General features: G+C 42.8%; 1 protein-coding gene across 10 annotated transcripts; it reads left to right on the top strand.

Annotated features, from left to right (window-relative positions):
* LOC142957480 (uncharacterized) lies at window positions 1–23,618 on the top strand. Of its 10 annotated transcripts, none has more exons than XM_076099350.1 (30): window positions 23–165; window positions 1,026–1,055; window positions 7,281–7,382; window positions 9,746–9,844; window positions 10,434–10,532; window positions 10,825–10,923; window positions 11,113–11,298; window positions 11,471–11,569; window positions 11,664–11,762; window positions 11,857–11,955; window positions 12,248–12,445; window positions 12,549–12,647; window positions 12,855–12,953; window positions 13,079–13,177; window positions 13,505–13,702; window positions 13,821–13,919; window positions 14,028–14,126; window positions 14,238–14,435; window positions 14,577–14,675; window positions 15,635–15,733; window positions 16,438–16,536; window positions 16,625–16,717; window positions 16,837–16,909; window positions 17,069–17,089; window positions 19,207–19,327; window positions 19,506–19,584; window positions 20,783–20,898; window positions 20,979–21,203; window positions 21,296–21,450; window positions 21,796–23,618. In XM_076099350.1, exons 4-30 carry the CDS (start codon window positions 9,794–9,796, stop codon window positions 22,056–22,058), a joined length of 3,264 nt encoding a protein of 1,087 aa, XP_075955465.1. In that variant the 5' UTR covers window positions 23–165; window positions 1,026–1,055; window positions 7,281–7,382; window positions 9,746–9,793; the 3' UTR covers window positions 22,059–23,618. The 10 variants fall into 10 exon arrangements, with proteins under 10 accessions (XP_075955463.1, XP_075955459.1, XP_075955462.1 ...); XM_076099351.1 differs by lacking the exon at window positions 23–165 and adding an exon at window positions 189–933; XM_076099348.1 differs by lacking the exon at window positions 1,026–1,055 and having other exon boundaries at window positions 1–165; window positions 19,207–19,303; window positions 20,786–20,898.
* Window positions 23,619–23,652: the final 34 nt, after the last annotated feature.

The raw sequence follows: 23,652 nt of genomic DNA on the forward strand, positions 1-23,652 counted from the left end.
GTGTGTCTGTTCGTGTTTACGTTGGACGGGGGTCTGCGTGCCCTGTATCGCCGCACTCGCAGGGGGCAACAGAAAAGACAGCTGTGTGTTTGAGAGAAACAGAAAACGTAAGAAAGAGAGAGTGGAGGGCCAACAGGCATGCCAGTCAAGACCGTCACGTTTGGAGTGAGTACCACCTCCTCTTCTTCTAACTTCATTCTCTTCGTCACTCTCTCTCTGTCCCTTCATATTATCGCTTTCCACCTGTACGCTTCTCTACGACTCTTGTTGCATCGCTGTCTTTTTTTGCAATGTTTTCGTCTCTTAGAAAATCCTGTGTTGCACTTTCTCAGATGTAGTGCACCTGCAAGTGGTGCCTGTAGTTATCCTTTCACATCAGAAAGTGATGGGACAATACTTTTGGAACTGGCTTTGTTCCCATTTTCAGAATCCATTTATTTTATATTCACTTTGCCTGTAACACATGAATATTGATCTGTATGCTCTTTGTCCATTTTGTTCAAGCTCTTTTTTTTATTCAGCACATGCCTCTCTCTGCGTTTGCTCTGTGTTTGCTAAGTACCATTCCTGTTCTCTTCGTCCCTCCGCACAAACTTGTTTGGGAGGCTTCTCCCCAACTCCGCTTTCAATGCTTGTTCTTGTTTTCAGTCCTGAATATGCCCTCGGCTCTAATAGTGACAAAGGGGAATGAGAGACAGAAAGAGATGCAGGTCATGGAGGTGTAAACATTGATCCTGCTTGAAAAGACAGTGATCGCTGTAATCGAAGCTATAAGTGATGGAGCGTTAAAACGCATATCAAGTCATTGCTTACTGCCCCAAACATAACCTGTTCTGATCAAACTCAGTCGACCTCCCCAAGCAACATGGGCGGGAGATTGATTACCTGGGAGTTCCTTTTGAGGGTTGTGATGCGTGTGCGTCCAAGATTAGTGTAAGTGCGTACATGTGTGGGTGTGTATCGTATTCTGTTTTTCCTCCCTAATCTTGTTTTTGACTTAATTTGTTCCTCTGTTTGATGTTCAGATTGTATGATGTCAACCAGGATTAGCTGTGGTAAGTAAACTAGAGGTCAGTAAACTGATTAGTGGGTCAATTAATGAGATTCTTTCAGTGTGGCTTCACTAAAGACTATAGACTGTTTAATCTACTGAGCCAGCGGAGGTAATGGCAACACATGATGCACGCTCACAAGGCCCTACTGCCTGGATGTGTACGAGTGCTAATTTTGTATCAACCACAGTTTACCACATGATGCAACTTGTAGAAATGTGCCTATTGTGTTTATACTTTAATCTGCCTGAAGATGATCTGCAGTCAATTGTTCAATGCTGTCTGTAGTGGTTGTTTTTTTCACTTTTGTAACCTTTGTGTAACTGAGAATAACAGTGAGAAGTAGTGGAGGACGTAATCGCATCCCTTAGTTAAAGTAGAGATACAGCAGTTTAAAAATACAGTTACAGTCACAAGTTAAAGTCCTGCATTCAAATTCATTGTGTGTAAAAGTACAGAAGTATCAGACTAAAAGTATCAAAAGTATCAGTACTCATCATGCAGAATGGGTGTTATATACTGTAGGCCTATATGTATTATAATTGGATTAATATTACGGATGCTTTAACATGTAAATAGCATTTTTATGTTGTAGCTTGTCAATGAGGTGCTATTTTTACTACTTTCCTATACTGTTGGATATTTTAATCTATTACAAAACACATTTTATAAACTTATTCTATGTTTTGTTGTTAAAATCTTTTCTAGTCACTACAGCTGTCAAATACATAAAGTAAAAAAGTACAAATGTAGGGTGATGTAGCATACATTAGAAACACTCCAGTAAAAGTTTGAAGTACTTGTACTTTGCTTAAGTGCAGTACTTGAATGAATGTACTTGGTTACCTCCACCACTGCAAAAGCCAGCGAACACCTCTGAGCATTCACTGGGTTTTCTGTTGCTATTTTAATAGGCGCAAAGCTGAAGCTTCATCCAATTTACAGTGCAGATAAGATGGAGAGTGCATTTTAATGTTTACTTTTGCAGTGCTAGACTTAAAGCTTATAGATTTCACATCAGTCCATGATCTGGGCATATTATATTTTCTTTCTATTCCTCCAGACAGTTATATTTTGTGTAATTGTGTGCAGTAAGACACAGGATGTTTACCATATCTTGATCCTATCCTCCATAGGTTCCAGACCCTATCTCCTCCCTATGGCTTTCATCGTCTTTGTCCCCGCCACAAAAGATCACGCTAACCATGACAATCTCATCTACAGGCGCAGAGGCTGCAGCCGGGCCAGATATAAAGAGACAATCAATGAGTGCGGCAGGGACAAACAGTGGGATGTAGAGAGGGGGAGGCTGAGAGTGTGAGAAAGTAAATAGTAAAAATGGAACAGGACGCTTTGCCACATACAGGGAATAGAAGCAGGCAGACAGAGAGATTTACATACAGACGGACAGTGTTGAGTGGGGTAATGCAACAGCTTCATCCCAGTGACCCGTTCGCTTGCTTCCTGTAAATGTGTCCATAGCTGAACGGTCCCACTGGTCTCACTTACTACGTCTTTGTAGCCGTAAACAGCCGGCTGCCTGCTCAACCTCTTCGAGCAGCCCGAGAGATGAAGGCAGAGATGGAGGACTGGGAGAAAAAAAACAGGACAGAGAGAGAAAAATCAATTTCTAGGACAAATGCTAGTCAGCAGAAAAAGAGTGATGAAATGGCTGTTTAAGCACTCTGCAGTAATTTCCATATCCGTTGTTCAGTGTTATGTATAGAAACCGTTAGTTTAAATACATCAAGATATTGATATAAGCGTGGGGGGGGGGGGGGGTAGCAGACGTTATCCAGAGTCTGGTGTGCTTGCCACAATTTATGTTGTTTAAAGTTTAGAATGATTGCAAGTGAAGGAGCAGGACTTCTGAACATACATGGGCACATTATTTTCACCTTTCTTCTGGCTGTATAAATAGCTTTAGTGGCACTTAAAATATTTATGATTTGCACCTGGTGCTGTGTCTGCAAATTCATGTTGTTGGTGGTGTATATGTGTGTGTGTGTGTGGGAGAGAGAGAGGCACTGAGTCTGTGTTTTAATAGAAATGCTGAGATTCTCTTCAGCAGATAATAGTTTTATGTCAAAGTAAAATCACCCTGGATCTTTCGCAGAGAGATTATTTCTTTGACAGTCAGTGGAAGAGCTCCAGGGTTTGTCTCTGGATTGCGTTAGGCCCTCACCGGGACAAGAAGATATGGCTTTATTATAAGGGGTCACAAGTAATAATAAAGAAAAAGGTTAAGAACTTCTGACGAGCCTATTTCTGCTTGATCTATAAGGAAATAGTAATGGTAGTTGTGGTGAAGTATGTCAAGATATATATATAAAGCAATCATTTGTTGTGCTAGGAATGGTGGGTCATAGCAGTAGACTGCATCCAGAATCATAATGACATAATGATAAACAGTGAAACACATGCTCTGTTGCTGAGGCTACTGTGATTCCAGTGCATTATTACAGTATCTGTACCTCAGAGAGAGAAGAAGGGAAACGGTTTACACAAAGATTTACTTTAGATGGAGAGATGGCATCCCAAACAGCCATTTTTAAGCCCAATTTAGAAGCTTAACAGCGAGTTCTCAAATCCTGATCTTTGCAATTACATCACACAAACAGTTTTAAGACCGTGAGAGTCTTTCTACTCTCCCATTCATGCCTCGCATTGTCTTGCTTATCCCGTCTCACACACACACACACACACACACTCAATCGGATTCCATTCAGAACTGTCACAAACACACACACACACAATCAATCTCTTGGGAAAATGATGAGTTTTCAGGTCTAGTCGTCCCCTGCAGAGGATCTTGGTGGCCGGGATGTTGATCTCAGACATGCCTCCTCGTGCATACGTACACACGCACACATATACATTGAGTTTTCGAACACTGCAGTCCACCAGTGAGGGGGTGATGACGTCATTCTGTCTGCTGCAGCACCAGCAGAGGAGGCAAGCGAGGAGGAGGGGGAGAGAGAAATGTAAGAAGCAAAGGGAGAGGGAAGGGAAGGAAGGCAACAGGACAGAAAGGCTGGGATAAAGACGGGGACAGGGGAGTTCAGGGCAGAGGATTCTCTGTGAGGAGATGGGGGAATAATTTGACTTGGTAATTTTGAGCATCATTATGAGAAACTATGCGCCGTCTTAACCTGAGGACAGTTTCATGCACGTTGCACGACAGCGTGATTATATTGCTAATGTTAACCAGGAAGCTGCTGAGCAGGTTATTGTTAGTTTCTTTTGCTCCAAACAGTATGATTAATGTGCTCGCTTCTTTTTTGTCCACTCTCCATGGGAATAATCACAGAGGGACACATTCATCTAAATCGCCCAGCAAGACGCAGCAGAGGAATTACCACAGAACATATTTAGGCTGCTCCTTGTGCGTGTGTTTTTCCCCTGGTATATGCGTGTGCACTGTACCTGTTTATGTCCGAGTTAGTGAATGGGTGTGGTTCCCCTGCATCCTTATCTCACCACACCACACACTCACTTCTTGACGCAAGCAGATGCACACAGAAACACGCAGGACTGACCACCAGGAAGTCTGTGGAGATTCTAGTGTGAGTCACGGTAGTCTTGTAAACTTCAGCAGGCTCTTTCTGGGGGGGCAGTGAACTGAGTCTTGGGGGGTGGGGGAATCCAGCAGAGGGGCCTCAGTCACGGTCACCATGGTTTTACCAAGCAACCATTTGCTGTGGGAGCATGTATATTGTGTGCCTTTGAATCAGCTGTATTTGCTCCTACTTTGATGAAAGGATTTTTCTTGCGTCACTATGGCAGAGTCTGCAAACAATGTGCACGCCACTGCATTGTGTATACTTGCTGTGTGGGTCGTATATGGTCTTCCTATGATAAGCTCAATTTCTTTTTTCCTATAGATAGAGTACACTAGCTCTAGGTTTCAAGGATCAGTTATGAAACTTACTATGCATTGATGAATGAGATTCACAGAATATTTTTGTGTAACCCTTTCTAACATAACATAATTGCAAATAGCCTGACATAAAAACTGCACTATATACAAATCGTGTGTAACTCTTGTAATTTGTATTATTATTTTTAATGCTAAATGGATTCCCAAACACTCGCACAGACGCAAAGATTCATTTGTCAAAACAGTGCTTTTATGGGATGGTGATCGTAACTCCAGTGACAGGTGTGTGTGTGTGTGTGTGTGTGTGTGTGTGTGTGTGTGTGTGTGTGTGTGTGTGTGTGTGTGTGTGTGTGTGTGTGTGTGTGTGTGTGTGTGTGTGTGTGTGTGTGTGTGTGTGTGTGTGTGTGTGTGTGTGTGTGTGTGTGTGTGTGTGTGTGTGTGTGTGTGTGTGTGTGTGTGTGTGTGTGTGTGTGTGTGCAGGATGGCAGGTGTACTGGGGTCAGTATGTTGCTCTGCAGCAGTCTAGAGGGAGGAGGTTTGTGGGTTTTCTTCAAAGTGAAAGTGAATGAGAGAGTCTAATGGCAGTAAGAAAGTAAGCAGAGGGAGAGCATGGCCTACCAAGCTGGCTTGGCAATTGTGAGTAGATGCAACTGTTACCTGAGACACTGAACAGACCAAACTAGAGACAGTAGTCTGGAGACTTTTAAACTTGTTTACTGCATCTTCATATTGAAGCAATTATCTAAATATCATATGGTAGATTTTCTAATTCTAGAGTTTTGCTCTACAGTGTGTCTTTTTTATTTTGTGTGTGTGGGAATGTCTAATCAGCGTTTTGTTGGTCAGCATGTGTGAGTGTGACTCACAGACTTTGTACTGCAGAGTAGTATGCCTCTCAATTGTCTGTGAGCAAAAGCTAAAAACAAAAACATCTTTTGGAGAGAATGACAATGACTCCGAGGCGAGTGGCTCCGCATTAGTCGGTGTACTCGCGCAGAAGCCCAGGATTTATCACTTTACACACAGGATGCTGCATTCTGTAGGAAGTTCATCTGATAAGTAGAAACGTTGCCATTTCAAACATTTCATCTCTCTACCAGATGTGACCAGAATTACTGTTAGTTATTGTTTTGCTTCTTCAATCAGCTGGAAGCTCAAAATGTTCTGTTCCCTGCCTTGATCGCCCTTTTCTTCTTTAAAGTGAACTCTCTCTTTGCACAGCGCTGTGCCACTGGTGTGTTGTGTCATTTGTTGCTATGCCTCAACTTCAGGCATGTAGGTCCTTTTCTCTTTTTTATTTAATTTTTTACTAATGCTCACTCCATCTTTGTCAAAAGTATTTCTTTGGTGTGTGTGTGTGTGTGTGTGATGGCAGCATTTGGTGGTTTTCTTTTGGATCAGAAAGTGAGGTCTATACATGAATTTATTCTCCGCATTTGGGTTAAAACATACATTGAATTGTTTGACGGCTGAAGGTTTTCCTGACCAGCAATGTTGAGATAGCTGGTTAGATGGAGAGAGGGGGTGATGAAGGACGGGGATGGGCAAGGGGAGAGAGGAGATTATGTAAATGAAGTGGAAAAAAGTGCAGGGTTTGCCGCAGTCGAGCTTCTCCCTGTGGTTCTCCCTCAGTCGCTGGCCGCTTCTCCTCTCCCTCGCTCTCCCCCTGTGCCGCATGAGTGATCCTGTTTCAGCAGCACCCCTGCCTGCCTGGGAGGGGCACGAAGCCCTCAAACACAAACAAAACACAGACAAAAACACTAGACGTGCCATGTGCCGGCCCGTGAGCCGGTTCTCGCCAAACTCCCTCTCTCTCTTTCTCTCTCCTGCTCTCCTTTCTCCATTCACCTTGTGTCTCTTTCTCTCTCTCTCTCTCTCTCCCATTCACACACACATACACTCCAGACAAAGAGCCAACAGTCTGCTGGGCACAACAGACACTCCAGTAGCTGTCGGCATTTTCACAGTTTTCACCTGAGGACAGATGATAGTTTTAGACGTTTTGTTTAGCACAGGTGGTTTGTGTACTCCACTACTTCACCTGCGTGCCCACCGCACCCTCAATACACACATTTCAAGGTGCAGATGCAGATCGTCAAACTGCACTGTTCAAAATCTCAAGGGCGGAGTGACATGAGAGAAGAACTGAAGGATCACCACTGAGTGGTTTCAGTCCTTCAAATGCCCCTAAATGAAATATTAACCAGACTCTGTCTCCCTCTCCATTTCCCCTCTCTACTCCTCTACTTTATGTGTCTCTCTCTTTCTCTTATACCCCTTACCCCCTACTACTACCCCCCCCCCCCCCCCCCTCCCTCCCCCTTTTCCTCTCTCCGTTACGCTTGCAGGCAGATGCTGGCAACAGTTTTCTCCGAGCGGCCCGTTCTGGCAACCTGGACAAGGCCCTGGACCATATCAAAAATGGCATTGATATAAATACAGCCAATCAGGTGAGAGAGCTGCACATTCCCCAGATTTAATTGGTTAAAGTATTTGTGTGCCAGCGATGGACGACAGTCGCATCCTGCAAGGATTTAGTCTTCCCTAAATGCTTTCTAACGGATTAAATAAAAATTCAGGAGGTGGGTGGACTGCACACCTCTCATTCATAAAAAAAGAACAGTGTTTTTGAATGAAAATAGGCAGTTCAATTCAGCTAATGACATTTACCCAATTATATGATCAGTTATTTGTGTCCTGCAGTATTTATACATTTATCCTTCAGTTTACACGAAAGTACAAGTTATATGACGGATGTATAGTCTCATTTGGGATCTAATTCATAAAAGTTTGCATTATTTTCTTCTCAAATATTGTCCATGTATACCACTATACCTTGTATTATTATTTCTTTATACATGTGTCCGGTGTGCATGATGTGTCTGACTTGATCACTGTTATGTGCCTGTGCACTACTGTATGTGCATGCTCATGTAGACTGTTCATCAGGGGCTGAAGGTGGCAGGTGGAGTTTACAGGGTCTCCAGGGAAGGTGGTAAATGGGGCAGGGGCTTCTCCTTCACCTTGTCTCTTCCATCCTGCGTCCTTTATTCTGACGGTTGTTACCAGAGTGTCCAGGAAGAGGCAGCGTTATCGGTTCTAGGACTGCTGCCCTCAGGCTACTGTAACTTGGCCAAAATAGTGTATTTATGTGAGAAAGATTTCTCTGGCTCATTAATCTAACACAGTCATGGTTTCCCCTCCATTCACTTATGCTGTCCTGAACATTTTGTAATTACTGCTGGTAGTGCTCCTGTCAGGATTTCTATGAGGCCTATTTTTAGGGCCCCTATCAAACCCCACATAACAACAGATGTATTGTATGTAAAGTGACACTGTACACCGGCTTTTACTGGCAAACTCCTTCACTATGTTGAAGGGAGAACCCAAGGGAATAAAAATGTAATTACATGCAGATTTACAGTCTGTTACCAGAAAGTTTTTGACCTACCAGATTAATTCTCCTGAATTACACAATTTCATTTTTTGTGATATTTGTCATATGAAATTGTGATTTTATTTTTCACTGTTAACTGTCAACTGTGTTTGAGTTAAAGTGATAATCTACAACATTCTTGCTTCACTTTAATTAGGAGACACCTTTGCATATACATTGCTCTAAAGTGTTGCACTTAAAGCCCCTATATGTGGCATTTGTATGTAATTACAGCATGTTTATAATTAGTCTGGTGTTTTTTTGTTTGTAGAAAAATGTAATATTTCATGTGAAAATTGGTCTTTTTTAAGCTACCATCGGATGGCTGCAAATTTGACACATAGTGGCTTTAATGTTGGCCCGGGCTCAATGTAGTAATAATCAAGACACCTACGGAAGGCTACAGCCTCTTATATTTACTGACAGTATTCCATTTATTATTAACACAGGCCTCGGGTAAATCTACTGTTTTGCAAAACATGGTCACTGTATTTACCTTCAAAGTTCATACAATGATACAGAGTTGTAGATTTTCACTTTAACCACGGTGGGTGGTGAGAGCACCGTTGTTGTGGCTGTGTGACTGTTGGTCCTGATGCTGTATGTACAGTCTGATGGAGTCTGGCCAGGTGGAGGCTTGACTGTGGAAGCTGTGTTTCCTTGTCTGAGTGGATACCTCGCACCACCACACTGCCTCACTCCTGCTCTCCCCGTCTTGTGTTTTCCCTCCTCTTCTATCCCTCTCAACCTAACAACCTCTCCTCTATCTTCTCTCCTTCTCTGTTTGTATGCTGTTTTCTAACTCTCCTCCCTTTTTTTTCTCGCTTTTTGCCTTCCTCCCTCCCGACCCTCTCTCCTCTGTCTGCAGTAGAGTGATGGTGTGCTGTGGTCTCCCCACTCAGAGGAATAATATCAGTGGTGTGTGAAAGGTCCAACCTCACATGTCCTGTGCGGCTGAAGGAAGGCTGTGTGAGGTCAGACCTATCCCACACGGCTCGTATTCTTCCCAGCCACGAGACCAGCGGCCTGCCATCCCCCTCCCGTCCTCCTCCTCTACCTCCTCCTCCTCTCACCATCATTAATCAAATGAAAATGTTCACATCCTGATTTTCATCCCTGTAGACATTGTTTTCGCTAATGACTACTTTGATTCTGAGAGTACTGCATGCGTGGTGTCCAGTGTAAGTATTTGCTCGCTTTATTTTGTGAATGCGTCAGTCACTGTGATAAACAAACAACAACAGTTGTTTCAGTTGGCATGGCCTACATGTGTTTGTGTTTTACATGTGTGGTTATTTCTTTTAGATTAGGAAATATTTATGTTTATAGTTAGTTTAGGACCCTTCAGTATGAGGTTTACTCTGCTCTCTCACTCAGAATGGACTCAACGGGCTGCATCTGGCCTCGAAAGAAGGCCACGTTAAAATGGTGCTGGAGCTACTCCACAATGGCATCGTACTGGAGACCACCACAAAGGTAAAAACCCACTGTGAAAATGTCCCATCTTCTTATATGCTCAGAAATCACTTGTGTAAAAAGTCCCCTGGCCTTTGAATTCACTTGTAGGCTTTTCACACGCACATGTTCAGAAATAGTCCCGCATGTGAGCCCAGTAAAACCATAATGTGTTGCTTTCTGTAGGTGGATTTTAATGCCTTTGGTCTTAGCAAGGCTAGCTGTTTTCCTCTTTATGCTAAACTAAGTTAACTGTCTGCTGGCTGTAGCTTTATATTGAGTGTACAGATATGAGAGTGGTATTAATCTCCTTATCTGTCCCGCCACAAGAAAGAAAATAAGCGTATTTCCCAAAAATGAACTACTTCTTTAACCTTTTCTCATTACAACACCTGTTGAATTGTCTCTTTCTATTTTTTTTACATGTGGAATTATACTATTCGTTGACGGGTTAAACACATGTAAATAAGGCACACTTCATCTAGATCGCCAGAATCCAACATGAAACATCTGTCTGCATATGAAACCTAACATCTGCACATTTCACCTGTAATCTTTGTTGGTGCGCGTTATGACTGTGTGCTGTTCTCATGTATCTGTGTTTAAACAGAAAGGGAACACGGCCCTGCACATTGCAGCGCTGGCAGGGCAGGAGCAGGTGGTCACAGAGCTGGTTAACTACGGGGCCGATGTCAACGCTCAGTCCCAGGTGAGACTCAGTGCTGCTCTCACTGCATTGAGGCTACACCTACTTATTATGTCAACTTTACTGTGAAACCATTGTAGTAACTATTGCAATTCCATCTGTTAACAAGTGTCTTTGTCCCTATATATCTGTGTTTTGGTGTTTCCTCTCTCTGTACATGCTTGCCCATGCATCTGACTGTTACCGTCTTCCTGTCTTTCTTTTGCTGTGCTTGTGTCTCCTGTGCTGCTGCTGTGCGTTTGTGTGTGTGTACGCGTGTGTGTGCGCGTGTCTATTGTGCGTCTTTCTGAGACAGAAGGGTTTCACTCCACTCTACATGGCCGCACAAGAAAACCATCTAGAGGTTGTGAAGTTTCTTCTGGAGAACGGAGCCAATCAGAGCACTCCAACTGAGGTACTAAAGACTCAGGAACCGAGAGTCATTTTCAAAGAGTAATCTCCTAAATGACTCAGTCCCATCCTTGCTGATCCAGACCGCGCCGTGTTTCCATTCTGTTTCGTTCTCATAAGCCTCTCTCTTTAACCTCTCTCATTTTTTCTCCATGAGTCAACCAGTCTCCTAACTGTCTTCTGTGTGCTACAGGATGGATTCACTCCTCTCGCCGTGGCTCTTCAACAGGGACATGAGAATGTCGTAGCCCTGCTCATCAACTATGGCACCAAGGGAAAGGTCCGCCTCCCTGCGCTGCACATTGCAGCACGCAACGACGATACACGCACAGCCGCAGTGCTTCTGCAGAATGACCCCAACGCTGATGTACTCAGCAAGGTATATGTGTGTCTGTATTTGTGTTTGTGTCTGCATGGCTGCAGATATGATTACACACATGTGCAGTACATGCACAAGTGGTATGGACATCTGTGTTTGGTGTCAGTATTAGTGTTTCTAAAATGCAAAGGTAATGAGAGTGACATGTACTTACGCTGACGTGTCCCTGCAGACTGGATTCACACCCCTCCACATTGCTGCACACTATGAAAACTTGAACGTGGCTCAACTGCTGCTCAATAGAGGAGCCAATGTCAACTTCACCCCAAAGGTAGGGAATAATTGATGTTGGAAGGTTAATCTCTGTCCTTGCTTTCTGTTGTCCTTGTGTGTGCCCATCTAAGTGCAGCTGTTTGTCTCTGCAGAACGGCATCACTCCACTGCACATTGCAGCCAGACGGGGGAATGTGATCATGGTCCGACTCCTGCTGGACAGAGGGGCTCAGATTGATGCCAAGACCAAGGTGCAGTAGACATCCATCCTGCAATCTTTGATTCCTTTCCTGATTCTAATTTGATGCATCATTAACTAAATCTTTAACCATCCTCTCTCTCCAGGATGAGCTGACTCCTCTGCACTGTGCAGCCAGAAATGGTCATGTCAGGATTATAGAGATCCTGCTGGACCACGGAGCCCCCATCCAGGCAAAGACCAAGGTAATCCACATGGATAGAAATAAATTCTTCACTCCTTAGAAATGAACTGAACGCCATCTGGTTTGGTAATGAATGCAAATCACTCAGTTGTTTTTTAATATTTGTTTTGTACTCTAAAATTAAACATGTAAATAAAAGTAAAAGTGTGTGATCTATCAGCCAAACACAGCCATAGATCCCTCTTGCTGCTGCCTCTTGCTTCGATTGTTTGTTTTCACTACAAGACAAGTTGCTTCCTGTTTTACAAGGGATGAGAGAGTCAACATGTTTTTTTGGGTTTCTTTTTTTGCAGAATGGCCTGTCTCCAATCCACATGTCAGCACAGGGGGACCACATGGACTGTGTCAAGCAGCTGCTGCAGTACAATGCAGAGATAGACGATATCACAATGGACCACCTCACCCCTCTTCATGTGGCAGCACACTGTGGCCACCAACGCATGGCCAAAGTACTGCTGGACAAAGGGGCCAAACCCAACTCTCGGGCATTGGTCAGTGACAAGCACACAGTCAATGTATCAATTCAGACAAGGAAAAGTTACTTTTAATCTTTGTAGTCATGATAATCATTCCTTTTTTTTTTTTTTTTTACAGAATGGCTTTACTCCTTTGCATATTGCTTGTAAAAAGAACCACATGCGTGTGATGGATCTCCTGCTTAAACACTCTGCATCAATAGAGGCTGTGACTGAGGTGAGGGAATTAAAACGAGGGGTTGACAATAACAGCTCACAGCTCATTATATAGGATGTATATACTGTATATACTTTTATTTATCCAGGATAATCCCATTGAGAGTTTGAATCTCTTTTACGAGGCAAGTCCTAGTCAAGATGGCAGCGTAAAAGTCATTAATCGCATACAAGACCATTTGTAATATTCTTCTCCTCTTCTGAACAGTCTGGCCTGACGCCTTTGCATGTGGCATCGTTTATGGGTCGTCTCAACATTGTGAAGATCCTGCTGCAGAAAGGAGCTTCCCCCAGCGCCTCCAATGTGGTGAGTTCCCTTCTGGAATCTGATGAGCAGTGCAGATATCCAACTCACCTCTGCATTGATGATGATGTTGTTGTTGTAATACTGATGAATCTGAGTGGGCGGTTTGTCCTTCTCTGCATGAGTAGAAAGTGGAGACTCCTCTTCATATGGCGTCTCGGGCAGGACACTATGAGGTGGCAGAGTTTTTACTGAAGAACGCAGCACCTGTGGACGCTAAGGCTAAGGTAGAGATTTCACATACTACAGCACAATCCACATATTGTGTACTCGTGCATTAAGATTCCTCATATGATTAAATTATCTTAAATTGATACATAATAACCATTCATTTAGAAAGTTGGTTCAGCAACTAATTCCTGGCAGAGCATTCACATGCTAATTTTCCTCCTACGCACCACAGCCTCCTTTTACAGTTAATGTAACAAGTTGAGATCAAAGTGGAGACGCTGAGAAACGAAAACAGGATGATTAAGACACTAGAGAAGGCATTCTACTGCTGAAGTTTCATGCAGTACCTCATATTTTATAATTCCTTGCCCCACATTGGCCAGGATGACCAAACACCTCTGCATTGTGCCGCTCGGATGGGCCACAAGGAGCTAGTGAAGCTGCTGCTGGAGCACAAGGCCAACCCCAACTCCACCACCACGGCAGGCCACACACCCCTACACATCTCTGCTCGGGAAGGTCACGCACAAACCGTACGCATCCTACTGGACATGGCGGCTCAGCAGACCAAGATGACGAAGGTAAAATCCGCCTGCTTACCCTTCCTTGAAAGCATTTGGCCGCCTTAAAACTGTCAGCACTAATAACTATGTTACCCAACCGAATATTGTGTCCACTTCTTCGTTGGTGCCTCTGTAGAAAGGCTTCACTCCGCTCCATGTAGCCTCCAAGTACGGCAAGGTGGATGTAGCAGAGCTCTTGTTGGAGAGAGGAGCCAATCCTAATGCTGCTGGGAAGGTAAGAGCAACTTAAAGGGCTTGGCTGTATGGGAGAAGGATTCAAAAGATGGATAAAGAATTGTTTGATCTTCCAAAGTCTGAGGAACTTTTGATTCTGTTTGTGCAGAATGGTCTGACTCCACTGCACGTTGCTGTACATCACAACAACCTGGATGTTGTCAACTTGCTTGTCAGCAAGGGCGGGTCTCCGCATAGTGCAGCCAGGGTAATAAAAAAAAAAGAGATACACACAAGTCCACACATATTTCATGCTGAATGGCCCAGTATCAGGCATATACACATATTTGTCTAACCACTACTCATGTCTGTGCTCCAGAATGGCTACACCGCCCTCCACATAGCATCCAAGCAGAACCAGGTGGAGGTGGCTAACAGCCTGCTGCAGTACGGAGCTTCAGCCAATGCTGAGTCACTGCAGGGAGTCACACCTCTCCACCTGGCCTCGCAAGAAGGAAGGCCCGACATGGTCTCCCTGCTCATCTCCAAACAGGCCAATGTCAACCTTGGAAACAAGGCAAGAAACACATCGATGATTAAAGGATGACTGACATGGGGCAGGACGTTTATTTGGTCCATTTAATCGTAAAATAATATGTAACCTGGGCTTGATTTGTTCTGTGTTTGACTGTTTTCTTCTGAATCTGGTTGCCCCCAGAGTGGATTAACCCCACTCCATCTGGTCGGACAGGAAGGACATGTTGGCATCGCAGATATCTTGGTGAAGCAAGGGGCTTCAGTATACGCTGCCACACGGGTAAGACCCTTTCAGCCTCATGGCAAACCGTTGTGTGGTTATCAAAGCCTTATCCATGTAGAAGCTGCTTATGCCAGCTACTTTGAGCCATGGCAGATAGTGTTGTAGTGCTGTAGCATAAATAGTCGGATGTTATCATAGCAGAGGGTTACGTTACCATCAAAACATGTTCGACCTTTGAGGGGTTCAGACCCCGTAGACCTCAACGGCTTAAAGCTCTACAACGGTATTTTGACATGGAGTTGTATGTGCAGAAAATTGTTTGTAAGGTTTCATTTATGTGTAGAATAAATAATGTGGTCGGTATAACAGCACCACAAACCAAAGCTTGACACCTCTTTGACACAGTCTTGACAAGAATACAGCAGTTTAGGCTTTATATGGGTGGCAGCATTTGTTGTGGCCGGTGGTAGAAGAAGTATTCAGATATATACTGCTGGGTAGCTTGTGAATTTCATTTAAAAACAAATAAAAACATTTCAATAAAGTCTTATCTTTATCCATAATAATATGTTATAATGTATTTGTATTGGAGTAGCAAAAAATGGAACCACTCAAGTAAAGTTCAAGTACCTTAAAATCTTACTTAAGTACAGTACTTGACTAAATGCACTTAGTTACTTTCCACCACTGGTTGTGGGGCTCTTCTACTGGAATATATCATCATATCAAGGTGTTATTATTGAAATTATTGTTATTGTTCCCATCCCGTGCACAAGACATAACTGCGTCCTCTCTCGTTAATTCCTAAATTGCAGACTGAATGCGATGATAAAAATAAGGAATGATTCGACTGCGTCGATTTGATTCATTACTTATAATGTAATATTCATGAACCATTCAACCCTTAATAGGATAAAATCTACATAACGTATTTATATTAAAAGGTCATTAAGACACTAGAGTTATGCGTCTGGATTTGTGCTGAAGACGTTTCACTTTTCCTCTCTCTCTGTCAGATGGGTTACACGCCTCTCCATGTAGCGTGTCACTATGGCAACATCAAGATGGTGAAGTTCCTTGTGCAGCAACAGGCCGATGTCAACAGCAAAACAAGGGTGAGTGCCTCCCTCTGGTTTGAGATAAAACTACAGTTAGTCTGTGCATGAGTCACACGGTTACAGTGTGTCTGCTGTCTCTGTTCCATTCATCGGGAAATACAAATACGCAGCGCATTACACGGTTCAACGCACATTGTTGCAGGGATCTCCGAGGTGAAAGCTGTTAGCAATGGTTTATTGGAGTCGGGGCATTTAAGCTGACTAAAGTGAGATGCAGTATTTATATTTATATTATGATATATGCACAAATGTGTTTAAAGTTGACTGAGTATGGTTAGATGTAGGGCAGCAATTCAGAATTATCTTCATTACCGAGTAATCAGCAGATTGTTGTCTTGATGTAGATTGAAGTCTGTAAAAATAAGTCAAACATTTCCATAACAAGATCCCAGAGCTGACATGTTCAAATTGCTTGTTTTGTCTGAAGATATTCAGTTTATTATCCTTGAAGCATTTGAGAAGCCGGAACCAGTGGATATTTGCTTTTGTTGACTGAAATTATTAACCTATTGTATAAATTGATAAAATAATAATTGTAATTGTTTCAGATGACAATTGTCCATTGTACTGACTTGTTGTGATGCTTGCCCTACCAGCTTTACTAATTCAGGAATGATTCTGGTAAAATGTGTTTTTTTTTAATGTATCTTAGATGTAATTTGTACTTTCATGAGAAAGAATACATTTAATACCTCTTCCAGCTTAGTTACACTCCTCTGCACCAGGCGGCCCAGCAGGGACACACGGACATCGTGACACTGTTGCTGAAGCACGGAGCTCAGCCCAACGAGACTACAACAGTGAGCATGAACTCGCCTTGTCTTCTTCAAAATGACCGATAAAGTTTTGTTTGGAGATCTGATCAAACTGCTCCTCTCTGTCTGGTAGAACGGTACTTCAGCTCTGGCCATTGCTAAGAGGTTGGGCTACATCTCCGTGAGCGACGTCCTAAAGCTCGTCACTGAGGAGACGGTGTCCATGGTGAGAAGTTTAGAAACGCTACTCTGCCCTCTGGATACGAACTCTGGCAATAATAGGAAATAAGAAGTTTAAACGCACTGTTGTGTCTGTAATTGTTTTTTCCTCTTCCTTCTGTGCAGACGACCACTGAGAAACATCGCATGAGTTTCCCAGAAACAGTGGATGAAATACTGGACGTGTCTGAGGATGAAGGTAGAGAATGGAATTGTTATTAATCACATAAAACAGTCGGAAACGATGTTTAATCGACTACGCTGATGTTATCTAAACATTACTTCCTGTCTATGAGGCTGATTTTATGATGTTTTAACTCGTTACATAAATTTTCCAATTCCTTTTGCCCTTTTTTAGGAATTGCACAGCTAACATTAGGTATGAATGTCTCTTTCTTTCTTCGTGCGGCATTCATAGGTCGTTGTATTGAAGTGTGTGGCTCCATTTCAAGCTCACTCTCTCAATCTTTACCTCTCTGCCCCTCTCTCTCTCTCTCTCTCTCGTTCCCTCTGTAGTGGCGCTCACTGTGATGGTGGCTCTGGTTTCTCATCGGCATGCACCCATAGCACCCATGTCCGTAACCTGTATGAGTCCCTTCAATAACATTCTCATCCTCTAACTCCCCAGGTTTTTTTTCCGCTCCATGTTATGTTGGCAGTTACAGTCGTAGCCTACACACATATATCACCCCCATGGGTATCGGATCCATTATTCCTTCTATCGAAACAAGGATAATAAATCTTCAATATAATATTTTAAATCTTTTCTGTGAATGTTAGCAGTTAATAATTGAGTAGCGCTGTCATCGCTTTAGAAATGTGTGTGTCCTCAGTTCTGTCTGCATTTAAATCTGTCTTCATTGCGGTGTACCGCATCATTTTTGTTTTCCTGCCACGTCACCCGTATTTGTTAGCCGGGAGGTTTGAAATATGTTGCGAGTGTTTATACTCAACATGTTTGATCGTGTGACTATTTCTATCTGAAGGAGTCGCTTGTAGTGATAAACCCACAGAGAATTATCACCTGACTCCACAGTTGCCTTCAGCTCTACGGGGGCTCATAGAGGCTTCTACCTAATTGTTTTGGTTTTGCAGCCCGCAACTTTACTTTTATTGGTTCAGTCTCACCGCTCTCATAACATTTCAGCAGCAACAGGCAGCTGTTTCAGATAAAGTCCAAATAAAGAGCTGAAAGCAGAGTGAATACAGGGCTCATTCATCAGCACGGAGACATGACAATGATAACTGTGTCTTGTGGTTGTGTAACTGTTAGTCAACAAGTTCAACATATCCTCCTTGAGTGATATTTTAGCTCACAGCTTGTTTCTGCTAAAAAAAAACAGGTATCGCAGGTTTAACTCTTAATGCCTGACGTTAACAACCAACATTATGTCTTGTTATTTTTAGTCCCCTGATAATTCAACAGACAGTTTGTCACCTTTGCTCTAAAAATAGAAAGCAGCCGAGACGCCGTCTTAAAGACACATCTCATTTTAGAAATGGTGAAATGATTTTGGCAGGTTATCCGATGCACTCACCCGTAACACTTCGCCTACATGACGTGGCACACATGTACGGCACACAAGACAGAAAGTATCCAGGACACGAGCTGACTCATATTAACCTGTGAGAAATGCACTCGCAGAGTCAAACATAGCGTAATGGCTACCACATCACTTTGGCTCTCGAGCGCTGACAGACCGCCCACTCACACAAGCTGTGGTCACAAATTCATACACACGGGAGACTCTGTTCTGGTGAATTCTTGAAAATGACTGCGTGTTCTGGGGGGTAAGTAACCCACCTCTGCTCACGTGAAGATATACTGTAGTTTCAAAGCAGAACAGCGTGTACTTTGATCATCGTGTGTGTTGCAGTGGGCTGATGCTGTTCTGATTGTCTCTGCGTTTGCATTCTAGAGCAAATCTCCTCGTGCATTGCTCTCTGAGACAGTTGATGTCTAAATCTTCCAGTTTGAAAGCTGTTTATTCACTTGACATTTTTGGAATGAGATTATGCTGATGCATGCTCTCCCCAGAGAAAGTGCACTGTGCACATATATAATGCTGTCCAACTGAGAGTTTATGGGTTTTTAATACATCTGTAAGGTGTCCTCTCTTATTTCAATGTCGTAATGCTTTAGTGGTTCTTAATGGAAAGTGTTGGACTCAGCAGCCTGTGACTTCAGCTGATTACAGTGACCTGCTGTATTGATCCTGTCTTCGTACCTGGTTTTTAAGTGTTACTGGTGTTTGGTCAAGGGGCTGCATTTCATTTTTTGCCAGTGATTAGCGTGATGAAGATAAATGTACAGATCATCGTCACAATCGCCTCATCTCACCAGTCTACCGCCTGAATCACAGAGCCGTCTCCTAACGTCTAACCCTTCTAACCGCTGGTTAACAATCTTGTTCTCTTCTTTCTCTTTTTCTCTTGTGCTGTTTCACCAACCTGACCACGGTCTGTTCGCTCTCTTTGCCATGTTGTTCTCTGAAGGAGAGGAGCTCCTGGGGACAGAAGGGGCCAGGTACATGAAGATGGATGACATGAAAGACCATGATGACGATTTCCTCTCCCCCAAGAAATCACTGGAGTACGAGAGAGGGCTGGGCACAGCGTAAGGGGGGCTGGGCGGGGAAATAGCAGAGAGCCAAGCTGGTAGTCACAAGCTAATAGGTGGATGGATAAAGGGGGATGCACCATAGACACCCACTAAACACCAGGGATGAGAACTTGGGAGGAGATGTAAAGAAATGTCTTCATCTAACGTGTGTTTTTCTCTTTTCATACGACAGGAATTACTCGCCAGCCATTCCCAGGATCCCCAGAGTCTCTCCGGAGACCGTTATCCTGAAAGAACACGAGATGGATCAGGTACTGTTACTTTACACAGCAGCATGAGTAAGATACTGAAGGGATAGTTTGGGTGTTTTGAAGTTGGGTTGTAAGAGGTTATCCGTAGTCAGTGTATTACATACATTGGACAGCGGTCGGCATTCCCCCAGTTTGGAGAAACTGACAAGAGTACCGACATAAGAGCAACGTGATGTACTGTTGTGGACACTTGCAACATCAAAACATATTATAGACACCTAGAAGAAATGCTCACCTAAAATAATCAATATCAGTTTATGTATATGCTATATTTGAAATATTTTCACAGCTTCATCTTGCTGTCAGACAGCCCTCTTCAGAGTCAGTTTGTAACAATAGTGTTGATAAGTTACACTTTCAGTTCTACGTCAAAACATATTCTAATAGCGTGCACTTAAACTGATATTAAAGAAAAGACTGTTAGTCCCGAGCAAAGGCCAAACTGCAAAAACACAGGATCCTTCATTTCCTACAATGCAACTTTATAGTGTCTCTCATTAGACGTTCCTTAACGGGAATAATTACATCTTTTGAACTTGACCAGTTTGTGATGCATGGTTTCTGTTATGAATTTGTATTCTCAAAGCCAAAGCTGAAATGACTCAAGGGCTCAAAAATTGGTGGAGTGCCCCTTTTGCTCAAGGTCCACTTACTAACGTTTATCAAAGTCACCTTTTTTACAGTTTACGAGACCTCAAAGTCTTCCTCAGCAAAATATAGTTTGCCTAGTTTTCTACGATCTCCAAGACATCTGAGCAGCCTCCATCTGCTGAGGAGGTCTGAGATGCAGATGACAGCTCAGAAAGAAATATAGAAAGTGAACCTTGAGTTAAGGGTTGAGTTTTTAAGTCAAACTGCTATTTCCAAAGTCATCACTATGAAGGATTGTGTATCATGGACATGGACTTAACACACGGTTTTGATTAAAACTTCAAAATGTTGCAATTATTGTAGTTCCACCATTTCTGTTACATGAAAATCCTTCGTCAAAGGCCTTTTGAAGGTGAATGATGTACCCTCTACATATCCACCATAAAAATAGCACTTGAAAAATGAGCACATAAGCATAAGCTGTCATCATAGCCCTCTCAATATCATCTCCATTGAACAGTTGATGGTGAAAGTAATATATAAACATTATGCTAAACAGAGTTATTTTGCGAATGTCATGAACAGTTTGTCTTTTTGTCTGTCGTAGCAGCACACTCCACTTCCACTGCCCAAAGAATATGATGAGGACTCATTGATCCCCAGCAGCCCAGCGACTGAGACGTCAGACAATGTCAGCCCAGTCGCCAGTCCCATACACACAGGGTCAGCAAAACATTTCATTTCACTGAATCTCGATTGAATATCTGATCTGACAACTAAAGACCACATTTGTCCATTCACAGGTTCCTGGTCAGTTTCATGGTAGATGCTCGAGGCGGCTCAATGCGAGGCAGCAGGCATAACGGTCTGCGTGTTATCATACCTCCGCGGACCTGTGCGGCTCCCACCCGCATCACCTGCCGCCTGGTGAAGCCGCAGAAGCTGACCAGCCCCCCTCCGCTGGTGGAGGGAGAGGGGCTGGCCAGCAGGATCATCTCCCTGGGGCCAGCTGGGATGCAGTTCCTGGGGTGAGGAAGCAACTGAAACTGGAAATAGTCAAGATTTTTAGTACGTAATTGTCATTTGTTCTTGTATAATTCTTTGTGTGATTGTGTGACAGACCGGTGATAGTGGAGATCCCCCACTTTGCTGCTCTGGGTCGTGGTGACCGGGAGCTAGTGGTGCTGAGGAGCGAGAATGGCAATGTCTGGAAAGAGCATCGCAATCGCTACGGAGACGAGGTGCTAGAAACAATCCTCAACGGGATGGATGAGGGTAAGAGTTTAAATGCTCGATCTCTGGCTGACACTCGTACATTTCTCTGGGGCGTAATTATGAATCCAACTGCTTTTCTTGGCAAGACCCACCCTGTGTAGCTGGTTGAGGCAGAGATAATTGGTTAACGTTAGGCACTAACCTTGAGTAGTTGGTGTCAGCATAGCCCATTGGTCAGGACCTAAACAAATCAGGTTACCAGTACCTCAATTAGTATGGACTCCTGGCCAATCCTAGCTCTTGAATGCTACACAGGGCAGGAAAAGGAAAAGCGGAGGGATTCATAGTAATGCGTCACTGGGTGGCATCACTTCCTGAGAGTTTAACTCCCTCTTATCTCCTCAGAATTGGAAAGTCAAGAGGAGCTCGGGAAGAAGCGAATCCGTCGCATCATCTCCACCGACTTCCCTCTTTACTTTGCTGTTGTATCGCGAGTCCAGCAAGAGAGCGACCTGATTGGACCAGAAGGAGGTTCGCTGACAAGTAAACTGGTGCCGTTGGTCCAGGCCACGTTTCCTGAGACGGCAGTCACCAAACGAGTCCGCCTGGGGCTGCAGGTGAGATGGGACGATGAGGAGATGGAAGGAGAAGAAAGACAGAATCGCTAATGCCTGTGTTGCCTGAAAAAAAAGCATGTTCAATGTACTTTGATTGATCTTGGAATGACCAGATCATATCAGCACTACTGTCAAGTTTTCCTGATTTATTTGTCTTTTGTTTGTTTACTTAGCTTTTTCAAATTGTTAGAGGACCTTTTTATTTCACTTAGTGCATGCACTTGACACCTTTATATAACTGTGGACTGCTCATTTAGTGCTAATATGTCATTGTTTGTTTTATCTTGATGTCTTTCTCACTAATGTATTTATATCACACATATATCAAAGCCCTGAATTTACTATATTTACGAATTCATTTGAGATACAGTTTTTAAGTACAGTAAGTCAAACATTACTTGATGGGAATTGTTCTTGCAGAATAGCCAGGAAAGACTGTCAGTGGTTTTGGTATCATGGACGTCTGGAAATATGCTAATCTTCTTTCTAGATGAACTGGAGTGTTGTCCTGCATAAAAAGGGTGACAGTTGAGCACCTGATCTTCAAACCTTTTAAACTTAATCGACTTAAGTTTGTTCAAGCTTTTAACCCCCTTTTGTGTGTTTATAGCTCCACTTTTCAGGTCTTGATGTTTTATCAAACATTCACACCAAAGACAAGAGAAACTTTTTAAACTTACTTCACCAGGCTCAATTATAGCATCCACTTGTGATTTAGCCCTCACTGTGTAATGTCCTGCCCCAACATCCTGTTTTGAAATGAAACATCAATTCAGGGAATTAATGACACCGTCTCATTGGACTGAAGATAAAAATCTGATCATTTGAGAGTGGGATTTTTTGAGATGGTTAAATTGCAGATTACAATACAAAGATAACAACAATTTATTTTGGCCACAGTGCTACTTTTCTTTCTTCCTTCATAGTTACTTGCAGTGGATATGTTTGTTATATAAGTATGCACCATTTTCTCAGATTTGCTGATTCGGGATTTCAAGGCACCATTTGCATGGGATTTTATTTTGACAGGTTAAATATACTCACTGTATACAATCTGTTTTGCAATATATACTGTATATTGTATTGTAGTTCAAGAATGCGATTGCATTAATCTCTATATTTAACAAAATTGAAATTCTAATTCTAAATCTTTTATGATTATGTAGGTCAGCAATTTATGAATTTTGATTATCAGATGGAAAAGTGTAATTCCAATGTCAGAATATGTTTCAGTAAACCAAAATATAAGGTAGATACAGTATGAATGGACCTTATGCTGCGTGTTTTGGTTCAACAGCTGTCCTTCAGACGCATGAATGAATTTATGATGAGCTAAATATGTCTTGGAAACTAACCACACATGCCGTAACCTCCAAAATGAAAATAGTGAATGTAACTGAATGTAAGTAAAATAGGATATCATTTTTTATTAACATATTTTTAGGAACATATCTATTTAACTCAAATGTTGCTGTAGTAATAATGTCATGAATGGCCTTGTGAAAAACCACAGTGCCTTTTTCTTTGAAATCAATTTTGTAATAATGATTGTAAAAGCTTCATGTTAACACACATTGTTACATTTTACAATAAAAAAGTTATTAAGTCCTACCGATTTGTGCTGCAATTGTCTTTCCAAATGTGT

This window comes from Anarhichas minor, unplaced genomic scaffold, assembly GCF_050575085.1.
Source record: "Anarhichas minor isolate MPS153535 unplaced genomic scaffold, ASM5057508v1 ptg000025l, whole genome shotgun sequence".
Taxonomy (NCBI): domain Eukaryota; kingdom Metazoa; phylum Chordata; class Actinopteri; order Perciformes; family Anarhichadidae; genus Anarhichas; species Anarhichas minor.

Excerpts from the sequence above, each read along its gene's own strand:
- LOC142957480 (XM_076099343.1), top strand. The coding sequence starts at position 139 with ATGCCAGTCAAGACCGTCACGTTTGGA. Across the intron at positions 12,648-12,854 it reads CAATAGAGGCTGTGACTGAG|TCTGGCCTGACGCCTTTGCA; the intron begins GTGAGGGAATTA and ends TCTTCTGAACAG. Across the intron at positions 15,734-16,437 it reads ATGTCAACAGCAAAACAAGG|CTTAGTTACACTCCTCTGCA; the intron begins GTGAGTGCCTCC and ends TACCTCTTCCAG.